The sequence below is a fragment of the Gouania willdenowi genome, chromosome 21 (assembly GCF_900634775.1).
Source record: "Gouania willdenowi chromosome 21, fGouWil2.1, whole genome shotgun sequence".
NCBI lineage: Eukaryota > Metazoa > Chordata > Actinopteri > Blenniiformes > Gobiesocidae > Gouania > Gouania willdenowi.
In genome coordinates this window covers 10,760,745-10,785,406 of record NC_041064.1, presented here as the reverse complement: position 1 = coordinate 10,785,406, position 24,662 = coordinate 10,760,745, and the positions used below count along the sequence as shown (strand labels likewise).

General features: G+C 37.5%; 1 protein-coding gene across 1 annotated transcript; it reads left to right on the top strand.

Moving 5' to 3' along the window:
* Positions 1–240: 240 nt before the first annotated feature.
* Positions 241–23,434, top strand: zgc:162707 (UPF0524 protein C3orf70 homolog B). The gene is made up of 2 exons (XM_028436321.1): positions 241–780; positions 21,313–23,434. Exons 1-2 carry the CDS (start codon positions 597–599, stop codon positions 21,999–22,001), a joined length of 873 nt encoding a protein of 290 aa, XP_028292122.1. The 5' UTR covers positions 241–596; the 3' UTR covers positions 22,002–23,434.
* Positions 23,435–24,662: the final 1,228 nt, after the last annotated feature.

The following is a 24,662-nucleotide window of genomic DNA, read 5'->3' as shown; positions in this document are numbered from 1 at the left end:
ATATGAGACTCAGACATATTGGGTGGGAGGAATCATTTAAGATTATGTTCCATGGTATTAAAAAAAAAAAAAAAAAAAAAAAAAGTGTCTGCAGCTGCCCCTGTTTGTGTTTTGAGGAATTTCCTCAGATGTTTATCTTTGGAAGTCAAATCCTGTGTGTGTGTGTGTGTGTGTGTGTGTGTGTGTGTGTGTGTGTGTGTGTGTATAACAGCTGGCTTTGTGCTCGCGCAGACTCCTCCCGCTGTGTGATGAAGTTCAGATGCGCGTCGTTGTTCCGTTGGCGCGTCATAGCGCACAGAGGAGCTTCCCGACGCCACGGGAGGAGGATGGAGAGATGCGTGGATCACGAAAACGGAAGCCTGTGAATTAGATTTTCACATTTCATCTCATCCACTAAGGCTCCTTCTACTTTTTATTGGAGTACATTGACGTCTTTTGTCCGAACCGAGCGGGGCTGCTGTGGATTTTGTGTGTGTTTTTTTTAAACGTCGCCTCAGCAGCTGTGCGTTCATGTTGTAGGTTTTTTTTTTTTTTAATTCAGAAGCGCCTGTGGTTGTGGTTTTTTTTTTCCATCTTCTAATCCGGGAGATGTTGGCATGGCCGCCTCTGGAGCGCATAAGTGTCCGAAGAATGAGAAGTTGGACGAAGCGCAGGCTTTGGCTAAAAGCTGCGCGGGCAGACCAGACTTCCTGCCGTGTGATGGACTCTCCATCTGCGCTACGCACAGCCACGGGAAATGCTTCAAGCTGCACTGGTGCTGCCACTTAGGCTGGTGCCACTGTAAGTTATAGTTACACACACACACACACACACACACACACACACACACACTGAGTCACTGACTAACATGCCAACATTTATAAGACGCCTCTTTATTTAGATTATCGGCCGATGCAGATACCGATACTAGGGATTAAAAAAACCGATACATCTGTCGATATATCCGATAAAAAACATTCCATTAAGTTCATTTTGTATTATTTTTAAATAATATGTCGAGGTTTCATTTATTCAGACAATGTTTTTGGAAATTTCCTTCGATCTCCTGTTTTGACTGTCAACTGCCAGTCTACTTCAGAGGCGTTTGCAGATCGTTGACTGAATAATGAAACCTTAACATGAAGCTGCACAATTAATAGAATTTTAATCATGATCACAATTTTGGTTGCCACGATTAAATTAATCTAATCGTCAGCAATATTTACATTTAAAATACGGGCTCTGTACTCTGTAATAATGTATTACTTTTGTTAGTCTTTGTTGCCATTTAAATTCTTTGGTTGATTTTTTTAAATTTTTTTTTATTTTAGTTTCATTCTTATTTTTTTTGCACCTTAAACTGTACACATTGTTTAAAAGTAGTGTATTAAAAACACAGATTTCTTTTTCTAAACATGATAAATAATTGTGATTATGCGTAAGTCAAAGACACGTCAAAGCTATTGTTAGACGCCTCTGAAGAAGACTGGCAGTTGACAGTCGAAACATGTTAGGAGGAGATCAAAGTATGTTTCCTAAAAATGTGTCTGAATAAATGAAACCTTAACATATTACATAATAATAACATTGATATACACACGATATATACTGTAGCCTATACATGAATACATATTTTTTTGTAATATCCAAAATGTGATTTAAGGAACTTTAACACTGTTAACATAAGGAAATGCAAACTTGTTTTCCACAATACTGTGGAATATACTTGTAATCATTACTGCTGATTTAAAAGTGGTAGCTTATAATGCAGAAAGCAAAGCACAGAACCACAGAATTACCATTCGGCAAAAGGTGAATATATCAGTTACACATTATAGCCTCACCGGGCTATTGACTGATGTATATTAACAAGTAATAGCTAAAATCAGCCCAAATAATCAGCTGCACCGATTAATCGGTCGGGATCTATTTTAGCTGTGTCGTCCTCTGGTGTAATGAGACAATAATGTCCAAGGTTGAACACAGTGAGGTAAAATCTGACAATTTAAACATATTTTTATAGTCCATTTATTCATTGTTTTGTCACCCTTTTGTGAATAGTTTGTGTTCTCTTTCACAATGGAAGCAGAGCAGCTGGTGAGTAATTCATGTTCAAGGTTTAATATCAACCTTCACTCCACAAACCGTATTGTCATGTGTTTTTCAACCTGTGCTGTATATTGAATTAAAGGCGTCACACAGTGCGGCGGCGCACCACCACGCTCCTGGATCGTTGCTTCTATTTCTGTGTGTCAGGACAACACATGATGATGTTCATCATTTTATTATCTGCCATAATACTAATAATAACAATGGTTGATGTAAAACCACCAACGGATGAACTAAGAAATGACTTAGAAGCTGAAATCAGATGCAGAATTATTCAAAAGGCAATTTTATTGAGCACGTTTGGGTTCTTTAAATGATTAAAAGGTCTGAAAGGTGCAGCGATACAACATAGGAGACGGCGTCCTACAATTCCAGATAAATGAAATAATTATACAGATAAAATAATGAAGTAAATACAAATAAGGAATACAATGCATACAAAAAGCAGTTACAAATTGCTAAATTACACCAAGGTCCATAACTAAACTATGAAGATGGGGTTTCAGCCTGTGTTTAAAAATATCAACATTTACAGATTTTCAAAAAGCATCTGGCAAACTCTTCCAGACTTTTCCCGCATAGTGACTGAAAGCAGAAAAGTCTTTATAGTCGGCGACGGGTAAAAGAGAGGATCTCAGTTTAGTTTTACGATTCAAGTCTATTTTGTTATGCTTTTATGTAACCAACATTTTTAAATGGTTTTGCAAGTGTATTAATAAAGTCAATTAAGGCAAGATAAATTCATTTGTAAAGCATATTTAATGCACAAGGCTATTCAGTGTGCTTTTAAAGTGCTATTAAGTATCTAATATTGTAGGCTAAGTGCTGCAGACTGAGAAAAAGCATCACGTCTCTGTTTCTGCAACACTTTCTGGCCATTTAGATGCATCACGACCTGACACCTCCCTCCACCTCTGACAGGATGTCCATCTCTTCGTGCTGCACTGTTTCATCCCCATCCGCGGCTGCCCTGAAAATCCTCTGATCAGTGTAGAACACAATCGTCATCTACTCGGCACAACTCACTCGTGGCTTATGGTGTGCCAGTAGAAAGAAGTCACATAGTAATCTTTTTGCTGTGTAATCTTGGATTTAGATGCCCAAAAGAGCCAAGTAATTTGAAATATTAGATGTAGCAGAAAAAAAAAAAGATGAATTCCTTCCAGTCTTCATTTCAAGCCAAATTTGATATTTTAGGATCCCATGCAAAAGCCCCTTCGGTGTTACATCATTTGTAAACATTTAGACTCGCTCCTCCTCGAGGCTTTCAAATATTCATTACTCTGACTGAAAATGTGCCACAAAAGTGACTCGGTTGCTCGTGTGCTGAATGAATCCAGCTTTGTTGTATAGTATACAGTAGGATTAAAGAAGCAGCCTAGCACGTCGCACTGACGCGTTGCACTTTCTCATCCCTCCCCATTGCAATTTGTAAGATCCTCCCACAGGACAGTCAGGCACCACCGTGAAAATAAAGCAGCTCCAGACTGCTGAATCAGGCAGAAGCTGGGGCACCCAGTGAGAAAAGCACACCAGCGATGCCTCCCAGCTCGGCTTAGCTCAGCTCACACCCTTCTTTCCAGAGATTTATAATTGTGATAGATGCAGAGGAGGGAAGTGTTTAAACGGTGCCGTGACATCACGATCTTATTTTGAGCATGTCCCCTAACTGTTGCCTGGAGTGAAAACTTGTTCTGGAGCTGATAATTGTGTATTCACCACAGGGAGCTTTGCTGGATTTCCTTTTTAATTACATTTTTAATACGGGTAAACAAATGCAAAGGGTCAGTCAGTGGTGAAGCACTTTTTAAAATCATCCAACGTTTCCTTTACTAATTGAGCAGAGTCAGATGAATACCTGGAACTTGTGTTTTCTCTCTCTTGATTCTTTCTCACAGCAGTATGTTGCTGGTTCAAACTTAAAGAGATCCTGTCGTGACTTTCATTTGCAAGCTCTATCAAAAGATCATGTATAACACTAGAGGTTTTGTTGGGTTATTTTAAGTCCTTTTAGAGAAGCCAAATTAAACCTGCCATTTCGTCAGACATGCTTGCTGCCATGTTGCGTTTTGGAGTCGTAGGAGCAGGAGTTGTGACCAAATCAATGACCCAACTACATGGTGGTTTCAGTTGATTCTGTGGAGCCAGCGTCACCTGCCAGTTTCAGTGTCTGATTCTAGTGCTCACACTCTACTTGAAGTTTAATACATACGGCTGACATTACGTTGTCATTATTATGACATGACATCTTTCATTAGCAAGAATAAGGTGTCATGAAGGCTGTCATTAAGTGTCGTTCGTTACCCTAACACCGAACCGTAACCTTAACCCTACCTAACCCCACTGGATCCCTCCACCTAGCCCAAAAAATGCCAACATAGCTCCAAAGGTGTCATAATTTAGCGAATGACACCTTATTCATGCTAATGACAGCGTTATGTCAGCCTTATGTATGAAACTTTAAGTTAAGTGTAACCACTCTAGCTAATGCAAGGTGGCCGAAGTTTACCACCTTTGTGTTGTGACCAGTGTTTGGAATAACGGCTTTTAAAATAACGGCCTCAGGTAACAACTTTTTTTTTTCAGTAACGGGGTAATCTAACTATTTACTTTTTACGCCGTTACAACGCCGTTAACGTTACTGAACGTTAAATGCGGTGCGTCACATGCATTGATTGAATAAACTGTTATCAGAAAGCACCCCTGGCTTCATACGCAGCTGTAGTGAGGAGGTGGGTTAAAAACAAGGTGAGCGATTGTGATTGGCTAAGGCGGTGGCCAATCAGAGCCAGTGTTTTTACACATGTGCCAGCACACGCGCCACATACACAACCACTACAGTATTATTGAAGCAGCAGAGATGGCGAGCGTGGAGCAGGCCAATGAAAAGTTGGCATTTTTAAGGTGGCGATACAAAACGCTACTTTAAATTAATTGTGGTCAAAGACAAGAACGTGCATGTGAAGTGTTCATTATATCCAGGAGCGAAGTAACAGTAACACAAATAGTTACTTTCCTTGGTAATGAGTTACTCTTATTATAGTGTAATTCAATTACTAACTCAGTTACTTTTTGGATCAAGTAGTGAGTAACTATAACTAATTACAACGATGGAGAGGAGGAATGAAAAAAGACAACACTGACTACAGATGAGAATAAATCCTACATAAAAAAGGACAAAAAAAGGACCAAAAAAAAAAAAAAAATGAAATTGTGTACAGACTGTTTGACCAGAGAGACAAGCTTTGATGTAAATTTTCTGTGTACAAAACAGGGGACGGGACTTGGATAAGCAAACTGCTTCTCTCGTCACCTTTTTCGGCATGTACAAAAGAAAAAAAAGAATAACAAAACTTCTGTGAATGCAACCATGTCGGAAATAAACTGAATAAATCAATCAATAAATAAATAAAGTAACATTCTCAACACTGGTTGTATCACAGGATTTATCACAACACCCACTAAGGTGGTAGCGACACCCAGGGACCCAACACGATGGCGGTTGCAGTGACCGGAATCACAATGTATTGGCGTGTCATAGATTGTGTCACAACTCAAGTACCCAAAGTAAACACACAAAAATGACTCCCGAAAAAAAATTACAGAAAAATACACAATGAGAATACAGTAACTGTAACAAATACAGATTTAGAAAATTAACCAAATGGAAAGACCATTAACCACAACACCCGCTATGGCGATAGTGGCAAATCCTGTCACCCAACACGACAGTGGTTCCGGAATTAAATTCAATTCAACTTTATTTGTATAGTGCAAATTACAACAAAGTCATCTCAATGCGCTTATCAAAATATAAAATTCATAATAAGAGAAAAAACCCAACAAGATCCACATGAACAAGCAAGTGACCAGAATCACAATGTATTGGCGTGTCATGGATTGTGTCACAACTCTATCAGTTCCCCAAACTTTCAAAAATGACAGATTTAGAGAATTAACAAAACGGAACCACCATCGTGTTGTGTCACATGATTAACCACAACAACTACGGTGGTAGTGGCAGATCCTGTGACAACTCCATGGTGTTCTAGAAGCGACTAGAATCACAATAGAGGAGTTGTGAAACAATCCGTGACACAACTCTGACACGTAACATGGGGTCGAGCATGTCTGAGGAAATGGCAGCAGGTTTGAATAACTACCGGCTGCTATAAAAGGACTAGAGAACAAAACCTTTAGTATTTACTGTACATGATCTTTTACCAGAGCTTGCAATTGAAATTCACTACAGTTTCAGTTATGAAATTCAGTATTCTCCCAGTTTAGCCTTTGACACTGTATTTACACTTCATCAAATGATACCTAAATTAACAATGCTAATGTAAGTATGTTGTATTTTGGCTGCTCAATTAATCAAAATTTAATTACGATTTTTATTATTACACGCAACGATTACAAAAATAACATAATCGAGAAAAGCTGTACTGTATATATATTATTATTTTTTACATATGTTTTATTCGCTAAATAAAACAAACCCACTATTTCGGACATCTACAAATAATAAAGCTTGGCGGACACATATTAATCCTGAGTTGTTTAATCCACGCACATGCAAGCTCCTCCCCTATGCCCCGCCCCTCTCAAAGCCAAAGCTAGCCTGCAGGCCAACACGAGGAAAGTTGTTGCTATTGGTCTGAAACATGGCAGGAGAAACGCAGCAAAAACGCTTGGTAAACAAGTGGCAATTCAAATTCTCTAATATGGGAACACTTTGGGTTTGATGACGAAGACGTAGAGCAAAGACACGTCACCCGCAACAAGTGTTTTGTTTTGTGCAAAAGTGAACATACTTGATTTTAGTGTTTGAAGGATTTTATTTATGTTTAAAGAATATATGTTGTGTTTTTTTGTAGAAAAAATAAATAACATTTTGATTGACAGATAATCGTTTGAATAATCGTGATTTGAATTATGACTAAAATAATCGTGACTATCATTTTTTCTATAATCGAGCAGCCCTATGTTGTGTGGAGGATCATTGTAAAACTGGAGCTATAGACATTGGTCGTGACTGTATTTATTTTCCTGGTAGTGACTCCAGTCCAGCTGTAACTGGCTGTGTTTTGTTCGTCTTTATCTCATCCTAGCACTGTGTGGACACCTGGTCTGTCTGATTATTTCTCTCCCTTTATCCTCCTCTAACTGATTACAATTACGAAGCAGAGCAATGAAGTCCTCATTAAGAATGTCGAGCAGGCCATAATTAGTCCTGGACGTTTTCGTCAGTCTATATCTTTCTCAGCACTAATTTGGATTAGTGGACCTCTCACTTCTCACGTAGATGTTAGAAAGTGGGATCACTGTGACACGCCTCATCCAAAGTCTCATCTGTCCTATCTCCCAGCAGCAGTGACCAATTATTTCTAAAGGGAACGCTGAAGGTTTATTGGATAAAGTGTTGCTGCCGAGTATTGATGGATCTGGCGACTACTTCAAAATGCACTGTGGTGCCAAATCATAAAAAAGCTTCACCTATTATTAAAGGATCAATACATTGTCTGTGCGGGCCAGAGGGAGGCCTTTGATTGATCATCCGTGTTTGAAAACTGCAGCGCTTCAATCATTTTAGCTGCTGACCTGTCAGTGATGGAAGCAGAGCAGCAATAGCACTTAACTCCAGCATGTTTGGCCTTTTCTTTGCGGTTTAGTGAGAAAACATCAGGTTGTTTTCAAAACTTTAGACGTGACCCAGTCCTTTGTAAACACAACAACAAACATATTGGATTTTAGGACTGTTGCTACTGCGCTTTCCACTGTTTCTGCAAAGACAAGCACAAAATAACAGGTTTGGGTTTCACCAGTTCCAGAGGAGATAGATCATCAGACATGAGCCATATGTGGCCCTCAGTCAAATTTTGTGTGCCCCCCCCCCAATGTAAACGTACAAAAATGACTCAGAGAAACCTAGAAAATTACAGAAAAATACACTAAAGGACAACAGAAATAGACAAGAAGAATATTAAAAAAAGCAAAAAAAAAACAAAACATTAAATGTCTCTAAAACCCCACAAAATGATAGAATAATGCACTAAATGAGTCAAAAAAAAATACACAAATACAGTAATTGTCTCTGAAAACACACAAAAGGGTACAAAAATACACTAAAAGAGAGAAAAATACAAAAAATGAAAACAAAAGCAACAACAAAACTATAGAAAACAAGAAAAACACAACCCTTCTTTCTTTAGTTCATGGCTGTATTAATGCTCGGATTGATCAATATGCTAAATACTGATATCAGACCCTCGCTGTGATAAAAGTCTCTGCCTTACATTTAAGCAGCCTTCCTCTCATTCTCTAATGAATGCCTTAAACAGAACACAGCCATCATAATACAATTAGTGACATCTGCTGTTACTGCTATGACGGGAACGTTTGTTTACTCCTACGTCAAACACGGGTCGTTTCTCATGAATTACACTGACAGGACAGTAACACATTTGTAGGATTTCTTCTTGGTCAGTGTTTAAATGATATAAATTAATCTTTGGATGTATACAAATTAGGGATGTAACGATTAATCGTAAGGCAGTTAAAAATCGATTCATAGGTATCACGATTGACATCGATACTTTGAAAATTGAATCGCAGCACTTTTTTAAACAGCAGAGGGCGCTATATATTTATCCCTTCTCTTGTCCAGCAGTGTACGTGGCAGGTGGAATCTGCTACTACTTTCTTTCTGGCCGCCTTCTACTCTTAAACATGTTAATAAATGATTCCTTATCCCTTTAGCACCGAAAGAATATCTGTAATATTACGAGAATGTAAAAGTCACGTTTTTCTATTAGCTCTGTCTGCTAGCATAGCATCTCTTCACTGCAAGAATTTCTGCATGCCAACCAACCACTGGGGTACCAGCGCCCTCTGCTGGTCCAAACAAATATCTGACATAAATCAGTCAATGACTATTTTTTATTTTTTTTAAGTCAAATTGTTAAGCCACAAAATACATTTTCAGTTGCACTTTTAAAAAGAAAAATAACAATTATGCAGTTTTGCATTGTTTACTATCGAACCAGAATTTAAATTAATAGGGTTCTTCTTCATTTGTATTATTTCTTTATTTATTTCATTCAAGATTTATTTTTAGTTAAATTGCACGGTTTTTAATAGTTTATCAAGGGATTCTTTTGACAATGAAAAATAAAAATAAAATACAGTATTTTCTAGTTTTTTTTCCCAAAAAAAAATAAAAGAATATTTTTCAATCATCATTTGTCTACAGTCCCATTTTGGAAAATAAATCGTGAGAGAATCATATCGTGAGTTGAGTGAATCGTTACATCCCTAATAGAATTGATACGACCATGTGGGGGCCGCTAGAACATCCAATTTCTGCCTGCAGAAGAAACCAAAAACTACAGAGAAAACAATGAATCATAGTGTGAATTACCAACTCATTCAGTTGTAAATATCTAAATGCACAAATGTAATGAAATGCCACAATATCTGCAGGGCTCACAGTTTTCCTGTGTTTACATCACATGACAGCAGTAATTATCTTAAACTGTTGCAAAAACTCCCTTTTTTTTTTTTTGGAAAATCCTGTAATTCTTTTTAAATTATTCCACTGAATTTCCTAAAATAAATCAAAAATTGGTTACAAAATCAAGAAAATTTAAGTAATGATCCTGCAGGGACTTATTGTTTCAATATTGTCTGTGCTTTACATACTTTACATATCATTTTTTCAATAAATTGCAAACTAGGGCACATTAATGTTTTCTTCACCTATAATCTGCTTTCCTTATAACCTCAAACTAGTCCGTATTTGGCCCCCAAACTTAAATTGAGTTTGACTTGTGTTGTGGATTATGTGCATAATGTAATTTAAGGAAGAATTGACTGCCAGTTAACCTGATTTTATTGGATTTCATTTTGATATTTTGTCAATAATCTATGTGTATTATTCTTTCATTGTAAAGACATTTAAACAACAGTATCATATATATCTCACAGTTTAGATAGTAGGGTGTCCCGATCCGATATTAATATTGGATATCGGTCCAATATCAGCTAGCAAAAGAATATCAGATTTTATTGCACTTTCTAACATTCCACACTACAAAATAAATATTAAAAGTATGTTTGATTCGTGCTGATATCGGATCGATATCGGTATCGGCCAATACTCAAGGCTACAATGTCGGTATCATATCGGAAGTGAAAAAGTTGTATCGGGACATCCCTATCAGATAGTCATGGTTTTATTGGCTTTGTAAGTAAAAAAGATGTTGAACTAGAAATAGCTCCACCAAAAATCTAAGAAGATGTTTATTTTCTTACTGTGTAAAAAAAAACAACTAAACACCAGGGTTTGGCTCCACCTTTGCAGGAAGACTTTTTTGGATAGAATTATGATGGTTGTGCCCCCCTTGGATCTCACAGTTTAGATAGTCATGGTTTTAAAGCTGTCGACTGGAAAAACAGTCCATAAGGCTTTGGGTTTTGTGAAAGTGCTGTTGCTGAAAATGTTGTGTAAATCAGGAACAGCCTCTCCCTCTGCAGGCATGAAACAGGAAACAGGAAACAAGTTTCACATGACGCGAGGTCAGGCCGTCCTCGCGGGTGAAACACGAGACTTGTGGTGTTGTCCCTGCACTGTAGACTCTCTTTGTGAGGCAGAAACACACAAATGCAGCAGAGAGATGTGTGAGCATGTCTTAGTGACATGCCAAATGGCTCCCACAGCTGCCGTGAGGAATGTCAGGCATCTGCAAACATAGCTGTGAACTGATCTGTTTCCTTTTGTGGAACACAAAATATCTAAGCGAGTGAAATCTTCACTTTCAACTGGAGCTTTGATTGAAAACCAACAGTGTAATCTACATAAGTCAGAAGCAGTTATTCGTTTTAACAACACGTCAAGCAGTTTTGACAGAGGAGAGGGAATCTAAGCGTGTTTTGAAGCTGTGTGAAAGCAAGTTAGGGAGTGATGTGGGGCATGCAGAGCTTTCCACTGAGTCTACCTCCCGTATTAAAGCAGAGACTAGTGTGCAGCCCTCGGCCAGCTACAGGCCCAGGAGACAGCACAGCAGACATGAAAGATGGAGACGCCTGCACTCCCTTCTCCATAGAGCAGCCTGTGCTTCCTGGCAGCGAGCAGCGAGCGAGTCCTCCTCCTTCCTTATTAACCCTTTGAACTTTGCTTTTCTTTCTCAAAGCTCTGTTTGATTACTCCGAGTCCTACTTATCCGTTACCTTAAAACTTTAATTTTACACACATACACACTCCCAATTCACCACTATTTTTTGTACATGAAGCACAATTCAGGGTTGGGGGTCAATTACAATTTTTTGATGTCTTCAGTTATCCATGTTCAATTACAACTCAATAGCTGGGTTTCCATTACAGATTTTTGCAAAGTAAAAGCGATAGTTCCAAATGTCGACAAATTATAATGAAAGTGTCCATTTGTACGGTTGCCATACGGACAACCCCTGGTGCTATTGGTACGGTTACTGAAGTACACGTACGTTGTGTCTTAGGGTTAGGTTTGCGGTTAGGGTTAGGGTATAACCCAATATCGCAACAATTTTTAGGGTTAGGTTTAGTGTAAGGTTTAGTCTTAGTCACGTGACCTAAACTGGCCAAATAGGGGCGCTGCGTACGGATAGAATGTCGGTATATTGATACGGCAACCATACGAATAGCCACTGCCAAGTATAATTGCACTGGAGCCTCGCAAGTTGCGCAACTGTCGTGAAATCTCATCCCGCGAGACTTTGGCGCAGAGACTCACGCTCAGAACCTCCTTATAACAGTCTGTATTCCACCGTCTAATGTGGCAGTAATAATTATATATTTTTATATGATTATAATGCTAAGAAATGTAGCGGTCTCTTCTTCTGTCCACACGTACCATGTCATGTTTACTCCAAGAGAAGTGGTCATGTGACCAGGTACGTCACGTCCTGTGACGTGTATTTGCGGAAAAAGTGTTTCCATGGTGCTTTTGCGACACATTTCAATATCGAACAACTGAAACACCTCCTCATAAAAGCGTAAAAATGTTTTTGCGATATTTGAGGTTCTTTTTTCGAAATTTGGTTGATTCCATTACCAATTTTTACTGCGCCATTTAGATTTTACGCATTTCCAGGGTAATGGAAATGCAGCTAATTATTGACTATGATGACTGGCGTTTTTTCCAATTAGAATTTAAATTACAATTATTATTTTTCCCTGAAAGTCAATTACAGTTACATTCTCAATTAATAAAGTACAATTACCTAGCCTTTAATATATAAGCCAATAAAACCCAACCTCTTTCTGTTCGCATCTCTTATAATGACGAGTCAGTTTTGACCAATGTCTTAAATCAGCTGTAAAATACCCTAAAAACATTATCTACCATCTAATTAGTTTCTCATCTCTTGGTTACCTTGTTAGATTTCATCATCAATGAAAATATTGGTATCAATGTTTTTGGTGTGGGCGTCTGAGCCTCTTTTTTCTGTCACTATACCGCTAGAATTATATGTTTTTTTTATATGATAAAATTATTATGACGAGAACTGACAGGTAAACTTGATCTAAAACATTTTAATGATTGTTTACTATGTATGTGTAAGCCATAGAACTGTAACATGATTCCCCAGGTTTGCGTTTAATGAAATTACAATTATACAGTTTTGGGAAAAATCACGATGAAATGTACAATCTGGATCCCCTGTGGATAAAACTCAGTGGGATAATTGAGGAACCAACCCAACATAACCAAGTCAAATTTCACAAAGATTCATCAATTGCAAACCGAGATATGATTTGTTGAAATTTGGCCAATGATGAGCCAAAGGGATTTTTTAATTTTTTTAAAAATTGATCTAATTTAAAAAAATGAAATTAATCCAGATTCTGTATATTGATCCAGATTGTCTCTAAAATGTAAATGGATCTTCCATGTTCTAAGGTTAACCTTTGGTTAAATTCTGTAAAGTACTTTTGGTGTAATCCTGCTAACAAACAAGCAGATATATTTAGAATATTACATCCTTGGCATTGGTAATAAAGTGGAAAACTAAAAAAAATCATTCTGTGCACAAAATAACTCCTGTGTGTTACGAGAACTAACAGCAAATAAAAATAGGGCTGCTCATTCAGTAGATTGATAACAGTGGATGACAAAGCTAAGAAGAAAATAACTGGCCTTGTTTACGTTAATAATCCTAAATCCTGTCCATCTCCCATAATGCCTTTCATTAACGCTGGCTTAATTGCAGCATGTTTTAATTGCATTCTGATTAAAGGTTTTTCAAATGGCTCTTTGCGCCCGGTCTTAGTGCTCGATGTTGTTTAACTCGTCAATTAAGGGGATTTTCAATGTGTGCGTGCTTGTACAGAACAGTTGTTTTACTATTTGTATGTGACTATCTTGCAGTATTATAAGGCAATAACAATATACCATAAGCAGAGTATTAATTTATTTAGTCATGGGGTATTGGTGCGAATGCAATGCAAATGTTTTCAATCCAACTGCTTTTTTATGATTATGGTATTTGATAATATCGTACACACAGAAGGCATTAAGCTGTGCGAACATATTATAGCGTCCCATTTGCAGCTGATAGAGAAAGACTTTCAATAAGTTTTAAAGTGACAGTTTATGTACCCAATTTCCCTTGCAGTACCTTAAAGTGCTTTTTCATTCAGAAGAATATAAAAATGGTTATGAATGGCAGATTTACAACTTTAACAAAACAAAAGAATAAAAAAAAACATTAAATGTCTCTAAAACCACACCAAATGATAAAATAATACACTAAATGCGTCAAAAAAGAATACACAAATACAGTAAATGTCTCTAAAAACACACAAAAGGGTACAAAAATACACTAAAAGAGAGAAAAATACACAAAATGAAAACAAAAGCAACAACAAAACTATAGAAAACAAGAAAAACACAACCCTTCTTTCTTTAGTTCATGGCTGTATTAATGCTTGGATTGATCAATATGCTAAACACTGATATCAGACCCTCGCTGTGATAAAAGTCTCTGCCTTACATTTAAGCAGCCTTCCTCTCATTCTCTAATGGATGCCTTAAACAGAACACAGCCATCATAATACAATTAGTGACATCTGCTGTTACTGCTATGACGGGAACGTTTGTTTACTCCTACGTCAAACACGGGTCGTTTCTCATGAATTACACTGACAGGACAGTTACACATTTGGTTAGTGTTTAAATTATATGAATTAATCTTTGGATGTATACAAATGATACAACCATGTGGGGGCCGCTAGAACATCCAATTTCTGCCTGCAGAAGAAACCAAAAACTACAGAATCATTGTGTGAATTACCAACTCATTCAGATGTAAATATCTAAATGCACAAATGTAATGAAATGCCACAATATCTGCAGGGCTCACAGTTTTCCTGTGTTTACATCACATGACAGCAGTAATTATCTTAAACTGTTGCAAAAACTCCCTTTTTTTTTTTTTTTTTGAAAATCCTGTAATTCTTCTTAAATTATTCCACTGAATTTCCTCAAATAAATCAAAAATTGGTTACAAAATCAAGGAAATTTAAGTAATGATCCTGCAGGGACTTATTGTTTCAATATTGTCTGTGCTTTACATACTTTACATATCATTTTTTCAAAAAATTGCAAACTAGGGCACATTAATGTTTTCTTCACCTATAATCTGCTTTCCTTATAACCTCAAACTAGTCCGTATTTAGACCACGAACTTAAATTGAGTTTGACGTGTGTTGTGTGTAATGTGCATAATGTAATTTAAGGAAGAATTGACTGCCAGTTAACCTGGTTTTATTGGATTTCATTTTGATATTTAGTCAATAATCTATGTGTATTATTATTTTATTGTAAAGACATTTAAACATATATATCTCACAGTTTAGATAGATCTTTTTTATGCTTATGGTATTAGATAATATCGTACACATATTACATATTATAGCGTCCCAGCCAGTTTCCATTTGCAGCTGATAGAGAAAGACGTTCCATAAGTTTTAAAGTGACAGTTGAAGATGCTGCAAAGGAAATTGGGTACATAAAGGGCTTTTTCATTTCTGCCTCCACTGCCTTACGTTTATATTTCATATTCACTGACATTAGCAGCAAAGGCCAAAGTGTTTGCAGGGTTGCATTATGGCACATGGCCATAATGCAACATCAGGGAGATGTGACCTTCTAATGTGTGGAGAATATTGCATTTTGCATAAACAAGGTTAATACTTAGATTGTATGCATTATTAAATTATTATTTAATATTTTGAATATTCATGAACATAGACACAGAGACAGATACTGTATTTACATCCTCATTTACTGCTATTGGCAATTTAGAGACTCTAATTAATGCAGCCGACTTATTTTTGAACTCTGGGTGCTGGAATACACTTAGGAACCCCACTTAAAAAGGGATTTACAAGTGCTAAACACTACACCATTATATATATATATATATATATATATATATTTGCATATAATGAGGTTTGACCTTTTTTCTGCCGGAAGGCAATAACAATGCGTCTCCAGCCTTTTCCCGCCTGCTTGTGTCGCTGAGGGTTGAACAATGAAACACACTGTTGTCAAGTGACATTTTGTGACAAAAAGGAAACTGTTGAGTGGGTAATTTTTATTTTGCTGTCCAAAGGAAATACTGCTTAACATTTCCATTTTAGCGCGACACAATAGAACAAATAAGTGTTAACAATAATGGTGCAACAATGTGTCAATGTTTTTGCATGAAACCTATGCAATGAAAAAACAACATCCTCGAATTAACCAACCTGACAACTCAGATTATATGGATATATATATATATATATATATATATATGGATATATATATATATATATATATATATATATATATAGAGTACATTTATAAGTGTTTTTTAAAATACTTAGTTGCAGTGATTACCAGAAAATTAATTGTAGCAGACAATTGTCATCAAGAGTACGCAGCATTTTATATTTTTAAATAATATGTTAATTAAATAATGCAAAAACAAAACAAAAAGAACAATACACACCACCCGCATACAAAAGAGAAAGAAAAGGGCATAAAAAATGCTTAATAGGAAATGAGGGATAAATAAAGAGGCTTTGTCGCACATCGTCTATTTTCAGGATAAATGTTTTAATCTTTTTGCGAGTTATCTCTAATTTTTCACCAACTAAAGTTTGTTCTACTGTACTCAACCAAAGATTTATTTTGGGAGAGATTTGTTGTTTCCATGTCCTTGCCACCTTCTTCATAGCTGCTGCAACACACAAAACATTAAAAGCCTTTTCTCTCCACACCCTCTCCAACAATTGGTGCCTTGAGCAGAGTATTTCTCACATTGGGATAGTGTAATAAATTATCTTGCGCTCACCCTAAAAATGTATCTTTAGATTTCCATGCAGGAGCTTTTTCCATTCATCTACGTCTCCATTTCATCTGACCTTATTTTCTATTAAACATTGCTTTTGTGTTATTGGAGAGATGTCCTTTAGCCTTCTTTCCATTTTAAATGAAATATCTTTAATAATTAATTTGTTTCAGTTGCCACTCTGTTGCAATCTTGTTTTTTTTTTTTATTTAAACACTCAATATCAGTTTTATTTATTGACATAAAGGACTGTTTCTATTCTTGTATTGTCTTTTTTAATCATGTATCTTGCTGGAGTGGCTCCACTTAACTTAGGATGTTTCATTTTTGTAATGACTGTAGACCATTTAACTGCTAATGTGTAACAGATTGTAGCAGCTTGTGGGGTATTTAATCAATCAATCAAATCACTATTTGTCATCGCACATGTTTTAGAGCACCAGAGCAATGAAATGTCATTTCAGTTTTATTCCGTGCAAGAAACATGAATAGAGAATCACATGTAACATGGGAGGACAAGGGCGGGAGAACTGTGGGGCGCCACAAGGGCGGCGCCCTGTATTTAGATGAAGAGTAGGAAAACAGGAGGAAAGGGAGAGGGGAAAAGGCAGGTCCTAAACTGAGTAGCCTATTGGGGAGCACAGTGTAAAACTAGGAGAAAAAAAAAAAAAACTTCTCAGCGTACATGCGCAAAAACAAAACAGTCAATACATTGGGAATCTCTCCTTGTAGTTAAGTGATCTCAGGACCACACACACACACACACACACACACACGCACACGCGCGCACACACGCACAAGTCTGCCCCAAAGGCTGTTTTATTTGTGGATCTGAAAAACACTTGTTTTAATGTTCCATACAATTACACAGGTTTTACTTCCTTCAGGGAAAAAAAAACTGTAAGCTGACTTTAGAGTTAAGGCAGGGGTATCAAACTCATTTTATCTCAGGGGCCAAATACGGAGCAGTTTAATCTCAAGTGGGCCACAGATTTTATGTGGGAAAACAAGTAATTGTAACATTATTGTGCCCTAGTTTGCACTTCTACCTATACATACAAATAAATATCAGTCCCAACAGGATCTTCAGTTTAAATTTCCTAGATGTTGATCGAATTTGTATTTAATGAAAGGAAGTAATATGTCATAATTTGAGGAAAATTGAAGGATTTTTGTTTTATTAACTGTGTAACTTTAAACACGTCTGTAATCATGCTACATACAGTAAGCACTAGGAAAACTGTGAGCCCCTAAAAATATTAGAAAACATAAATCCCTGTGTAAATGAAACTGTCATTTTTACTTGGGGATGACTTGGATGCTCCAAAGGGCCAGATTTGGCCCCTGGGCCATGAGTTTGACAGATATGAGTTAAGGAATGTATTGTCAATACACAGAATCAATATATTTACACCTTAATCAATTTAAAAAAAAAAAAAAAAAATGCATGCTCATGGAGAACATGAACCAGTGAGCTTGTTATGAGTCACCAATGCACCCACAGCTTGAGTATAAACATCTGTAGAAAGAGAAATATTTATGCTAAAGTGAAGGGCTGTAAAGAAACCATTTAGCTCAGTCACTACCTACAGTAAATAACTGAATGTACCTTCATTGCTGTACTTTATATATCACTTATGTAGCCTTGCTGTGCATCTGTTTAGTATTTGAAACTCCAGATGGATGAACACAGTTAGATGTAATATGCAAAAGTATAAATGTCAACACATTGCCTTCTCTAGCTTTAGCGCTCGCTCGTCGTCACTTGCATCTAAATGGGCTGCTCTCAGTCTGAACATGGACCATTGAGTTTGTCTCATTAAACAGAAAATTAAAACAACTGCTGCTTTGGTTTCCCCCTCCTCGTCTGCATCAACATGAGCTCCAAATGATCTAGTCACACCCTTTTTTTTTTTTTTTTCCCCAACTGTTTACATTTGTGGACGACGGCGTTCTGTCGTTTAACTGTGAGGCAGTCACAGGATTCTTATTCAGTCCATTTCTGCCTGTTCAGCATTGGAAACTGACTTTGTCCATTCAGCAACACAAAGAGGAGCAGCATTCTCCCACTTGGAAGTATGTTTGATGTTTTCCTTGCAACCAGGGAAAAGACGCTGATGAATAGGACCCCCCCCACCCCCCACCCATGCCAGAAGCTAGTGAAACAAAAGAGAAGGACACAGTGAGAGGAAGAAGTGATGCGTAGGTCTGTCATCATCTGCCCCCACATTTTTACGTCCTCCTGGGAGTCCGTTAAATACACATCCTAGCTTTTCTACTCCGACACAGCGCTGCAAACATTTGGGAGCAGTTATTATTATAACTCATCAGTGCAGACGTCGGTGAGATTGGAGGTTTCCTTGTAAGGAGAGAGGGTTCGCTCAAGATAATGGCTGTTTTTCCTGTGAGATATTGTGGCAATATAAGACACAGCTCTGTCTGTGATCCAAATAAATGCCACACAGTCATTCTTTGAATATTATTGGATGATCTTTATCTTGTGTGAAATTAAATCACATTTGAAAAAGATGTGCTCTCTGGCCTGGAGGAAAGGTCATGATTTCTTTTTTTTTTTTTCTAACAGAATAAAATGTGACTCAGCGTGACTCAGGGCAGAAGTTCTATGATGTTTTTTGATCAATATTGTAATCACGATTATAATCACAATAATTATTTATCATATTAGGGAAAAATCGGTTTTTATTGCACTACTTTTAACAAAATGTGTACAGTTTACAGTGCAATGTTAAACTTTAAAATGGAATTATAATAAAAAAAAAATCAAATTAACCCAATAATTTACTGCGATGGACAGGCGCCCTGTCCAGGGTGTACCCCCTGCCTAACGCCCAATGATAGCTGGAGATGGATGGAACCCAATAATTTAAACTGTACCAAAGGCTAACTGAATAAATACACTATTACAGTGCAGAGCCCATATTTTGAATTTTTGTGTCCAGCACGTTAAACATGCGTTTGAGACTTGTTTTTGTAAAGGGACCATATACAATTAAACAGGAAAATCGATTTTCCGATTTGGTTTTCTAAAAATCCCCCTCAATAAATAATCAAATTCCAATTTTATAGCGATTAATCGTGCAGCCTTACTATGTTGTACTAAATATTCTGTAAATTCAGGAACCAAAATAAAGTATTTGCAGTTGTCACTTGGTTTCTATTTATCCAAGCTTACCTATTAAACTTTGAAGCTGGACTAGAATCATAATGATCAAACACGAGTGTATTATTAGATTCAGCCGTCAACGTTCATAGCAGCGTCGCCTTTGGGTCTTCTGATGTCGACTCTTCCTATAATTGTTCCAGCAGAATTTCTCATCATTCATCATTAAACGGGGAATGTGGGATTGGTTTGGATGGTCAGAATAGTGTTTAGTTTGGCCCTCTGTATTTATTGTTTTAGAATTTTGTAATTTAGGTTTTTTTTTGTCAATATACAGAATCATCAACTGACACATTTTTATTTATTTAGCATTTTTATTCATACGACAGGTGAATGAATTCAATAAGAGGATAAAGCACTTTGGTTCATTGTGAGGATTCTGTTAATGGTGTGTACTATCATGCTTTATTTCTTACAAAGTGATATCTGCAGCTAATTAGTGCAACACCTTGTATTCATTAGGTTCATTATTAATATATTAGGTTTATTATTTGACAAACTCAATACTGCTACTATCAAGATTTATAATGACAGGTTTATTGTCTCTTTGTAAAAATAGTAAGTGAGCTTTCTCCGTTATTGGTATTTCTTTATTATGGGATAAGCTTCACACAAAATATATACACACTATAATCTTTCTTGTGTTTTACAACAGGTCCAAGATTTGTTCAGTTCAATAAACGGAGTGGTTGTGACCTTTCACTCTTGTGCTTGGCCTCCATTTTGCAATTTAACATCTGCTGTCATGACTGGAGGTTACAATCAATGATGAAATTTCAGAATCAGCCACAGCCATGCTGCAGTCCATCGATAAAGTCAGTTATTCTCCAGCCCTACTTGTATTGTGAGGTTCTTTCTCAACACAAAGACAAAACAAAGTGAGTGTAAAAAAAAAAAAAATAGTCTTTTGATTATTATAAAAAGCTAAACAAAAGCACAAATAGCTTAGATACTTATTAATAATAATAATGCATCAATTTTATATAGCGCTTTATCATAGACACTCAAAGACGCTTTATAGAATTAAGGCATCATTCTTTCACTCCACACTTAGTGGTGGCAAACTACTGTTGTAGCCACAGCTGCCCTGGGGCAGACTGACGGAAGCGAGGCTGCCATAGTGCGCCATCGGACCCTCCGACCACCACCAACACTTACTTACACACTACGTTCATACTAGGCAATGTAGGTGAAGTGCCTTGCCCAAGGACACAATGACAGATACCACTGCAGCGACTGCCACCCCACTGTGGCTTCTTTAAAGCAAATTTGATTAAAGGTACATATTGCATTTATTGCGTCATTGGGGTTTTTGTTGTCTTGGGGAAAACATAATTTTGCTGCACTTTAAAATAAAACAAAAAAACAAAATCTGTTGTTTTCCACTCTCCATTGAAGATGGTAAATCATTTGATTTATAATGTAAATGGGCAATTATTATTATCTAATTATTTTTTTACATTATTTCTCAGTCATTGTACACGAAAGAACAATATGTAAACAGGAAATTGCTCTACCTTTTTTTTTTTTTTTTTTTTTTTTTACAGTACACTCTTACCAAAATAATAAAATAATTCATTCCATTTTTTTATCTTGTGAAAGTATCATCATTGATTATTTGAGAATAGAATAATAATATTTATTTTTGTCTTTCCCTCTTATAGGCAAGTATGTGTACCAGCCTATGACCAACGTGTGTCTTCTGCCCAGTACGACGGTGCCAGCGGTGGAGTCAGAGTGCACTAACACCATCGACCTGTCTGCGTCTCTGGCTGAACGCTTCCTGAAACTCGCCCCCTGCTTCCAGTCCCCTCCTCACCTGGAGTCGCCCAAGTACTGCGTGATTGCAGACCTGTTTGTGGACGACTACGTGGTCAAACGCATCAACGGGAAGATGTGCTACGTTCAACGCCCTCCGCCTCCTTTACCCGAGCCACCGCAACCGCTTACCCCTCCCCCATCGGCACCTGCTAGGTCTGAGAACCCCAGCGTGGCTCGGGCCCCGCTGAAGGTGGCGCCGCCAGCTCAGCACACACCTGCACCGCTGAAGCCGACTCAGCAGATTCAGCAGGTTTCGAGTGAACACAAACACCTTTCCCCTGTAGAGAAGGTGAAAGGCCACAAAATGGACCACTGTTCCTCTCCGTCCAGCTCTGAGGACTCTGGGATCAACGCTCTGGGTCTGCACTACATGGAGTCCTGTGAGGAGGAGAGCGAGGAGGGGGAGGAGGACGGGTTGAGCACAGATGGAAACTCCAGTCCTGGCAGCCTCTGGGAACAAGATGACTGCACTCTGCTCTCTCCTTCTAAGTCTATGATAGAGATCATTGAAAAGATTGAAACGACTGTATAACTTAACTGAGCTTTTGACGGTTGATGATGCCATCTGTGAGGATGAGCCACACTGGAGGATTTATTTTACTTGGGCTCACAAGGAAAACTAACACGAGTGTTGGCAGCGACGGATGCTTCGCTGAGCTACGTTTCTTTTCTGCAGGTACCCGAGGACTGAAGCCTTCAGATCTCTGGCAGACTTTTCCTTCTTTTCACATCCCCTGCATGGAGTCAACTTTTACAAGTTATTCCAAACAAGAACAAAGCACAAACACATTAAACACATGCACAGTGGACCAAAAGTCATCGAAAAAATAAGAGATGAAAGTAGGAAATGTTTAATCTCATCTTCCTTCGGATGTGTATAACTGGAGTTAGATTATGTATGAGTAGGTTACTGCTTTTTAAAAGTCCTCTCCTGGTGTCAATCTATCAAACTTTAGCCTGATTCAGCATTCGAGCGGCAAAGGATCGCGTCCTTGTTCTCTAGATATTTTGACACTTCATCATAATGACTACAAGGCCAGCTCCTGCTCACCGTCGTCCTTTTAACTCATTAATCACCCCGCTCCGATCTGCAACGACCCACCTACGTTTTATTTAGATGAACGATATCCGTACCGTACTTTGTCTGCACTTTAAAAAAAACACCTCCACAGGCAGCAGTCGGTGTTTGACAATCAAGGATTTACACAAAGCACATTTATTTACCGAAACCTGCCAATGAGGACAGAGGATACTCCCTCATAGACCATTGATAATTTGATATTGGCATATTCTGACCAACTTTTCTAATCGTGCTGAACTGAGATTCAGACACAACCCCAGTAATGCAAGTTTAGCACAAAATGCAGGGTGTTTCAAATTTATTAATATGATCCTATATAAGTAACCGCCAATGCTGTTTGCTGTTGGGAGATTAAAAGAGGGGGATTCAGGGTAGGATAGACTAGTATATCACACGTTTTTGTGCTGTGTGGCAGAAAAATTCACCAAACGCACCTTTTTTTAAAAGGGGATTATAGAGTTTGAGTTATAGATGCCGATAATGTGTTGTGACGTTGTGAGTGACATGATTTCAGTAGAAATGGGACAGCCTGATTGATATAAATCTATTGAATTAGTACTGGGCTGGATTTTTTTGTTATATCAAGACGTTCCCAAGCAAGTTATTTACAAATATCACATAATCTTTCACAATTAAGAAAAACGCACTAGATGTTACAAAGAGGAATTCTGCATGACTGCATTATACTTGGTAATGTTCCTGATTTCCAAATGAAATTGATGAAATGTTGAGAATGAGAAATGTCGGAGGTGTTTTTAAAAAATGACTTCTTTTTTCCAATTCAGGGAAGGTCTTTATCACACTATCACAGACGTCAGCAGTTAAAGACATGGATTATGTTCTTGTTATATTATTTTCATATGAATAAAACTTGATAAATTTAACTTTTTGTTTTTTTAACTCTTGTTTGTGTGTTGTGATATTTTTCAGAGTAAAGAAAACCCAATAAGAGTGCAAACCTCCGCCAAGCACCAAATATTCTCTTTGCCATATTGGCAAAGGCTTGTAAAAGAGAAAACTTTAAAGGCTTGTAAAGAAAAAAGTTTGGTAACACAAGTTTTATACATAAGGCTGACATTACACTGTCGTTATTATGAAATGATACTTGTCATTAGCATGAATAAGTTGTGATGAAGGCTGTCATTAAGTGTTACCCTAACCCTTACCCTACCTAACCCCACTAGATCCCTCCACCTAACCCAAAAAATGCCAACATAGCTCCAAAGGTGTCATAATTTAGCCAACGACACTAAATGGCAGTTCATGACACCTTATTCATGAACCTTATTCAATGACAGATAATGACAGCACAAGGGGCGACCATGACTCAGTGGTAGAGTGGGTTGTCCAATAACCAAAGGGTTGGGGGTTCGAATCTCGCTCTATCCAAGTTGTTGTTGTGTCCTCTGGCAAGGCACTTTACCCACATTGCCTCATATGAATGTAGTGTGTTGGTGGTGGTCGGAGGGGCCTTGCTTCAGGGCAGCTGTAGCTACAATAGTAGCTCATCACCACCGTGTGTGGAGTAAAAGTGTAATGCACATCAATGTAAAGTGCTTTGTGTCTATGAAAAAGCACTATATAAGATCCAATGCATATTAAAACTTCAATGGAAGTGTTACCAACATTTATATCCCCATTAATAACAATACAAAAGGTCCAAATGTATAAGCACCCCATTTAAAAACAAAAAAAATTAAAAATAAAAATGAAATGCAAAATTTAGATCCGATCCGGATAAAACTCAGTGGGTTAATTAAGGAGCCAACCTGACATAACTGAGTCACATTTCAGAGAGATCGTCAATTGCAAACCGAGGTGGGGATTTTTGAAATTTGGCAATTTTGAGAGACAGAGATTTTGGTAACACTTGAAGTTTTATACATAAAAGCTCACACTATGCTGTCATTATTATGACATGACACCTGTTATTAGCAAGAATAAGGTGTGATGAAGGCTGTCATTCCCCTAACCCCGAACCCTACCTAACCCCACTAGATCCCTCCACCTAACCCAAAATATGCCAACATACAGGTGCTGGTTATAATTAGAATATCATGAAAAAGTTGATTTCAGTAATTCTATTTAAAAAGTGAAACTTGTACATTATAT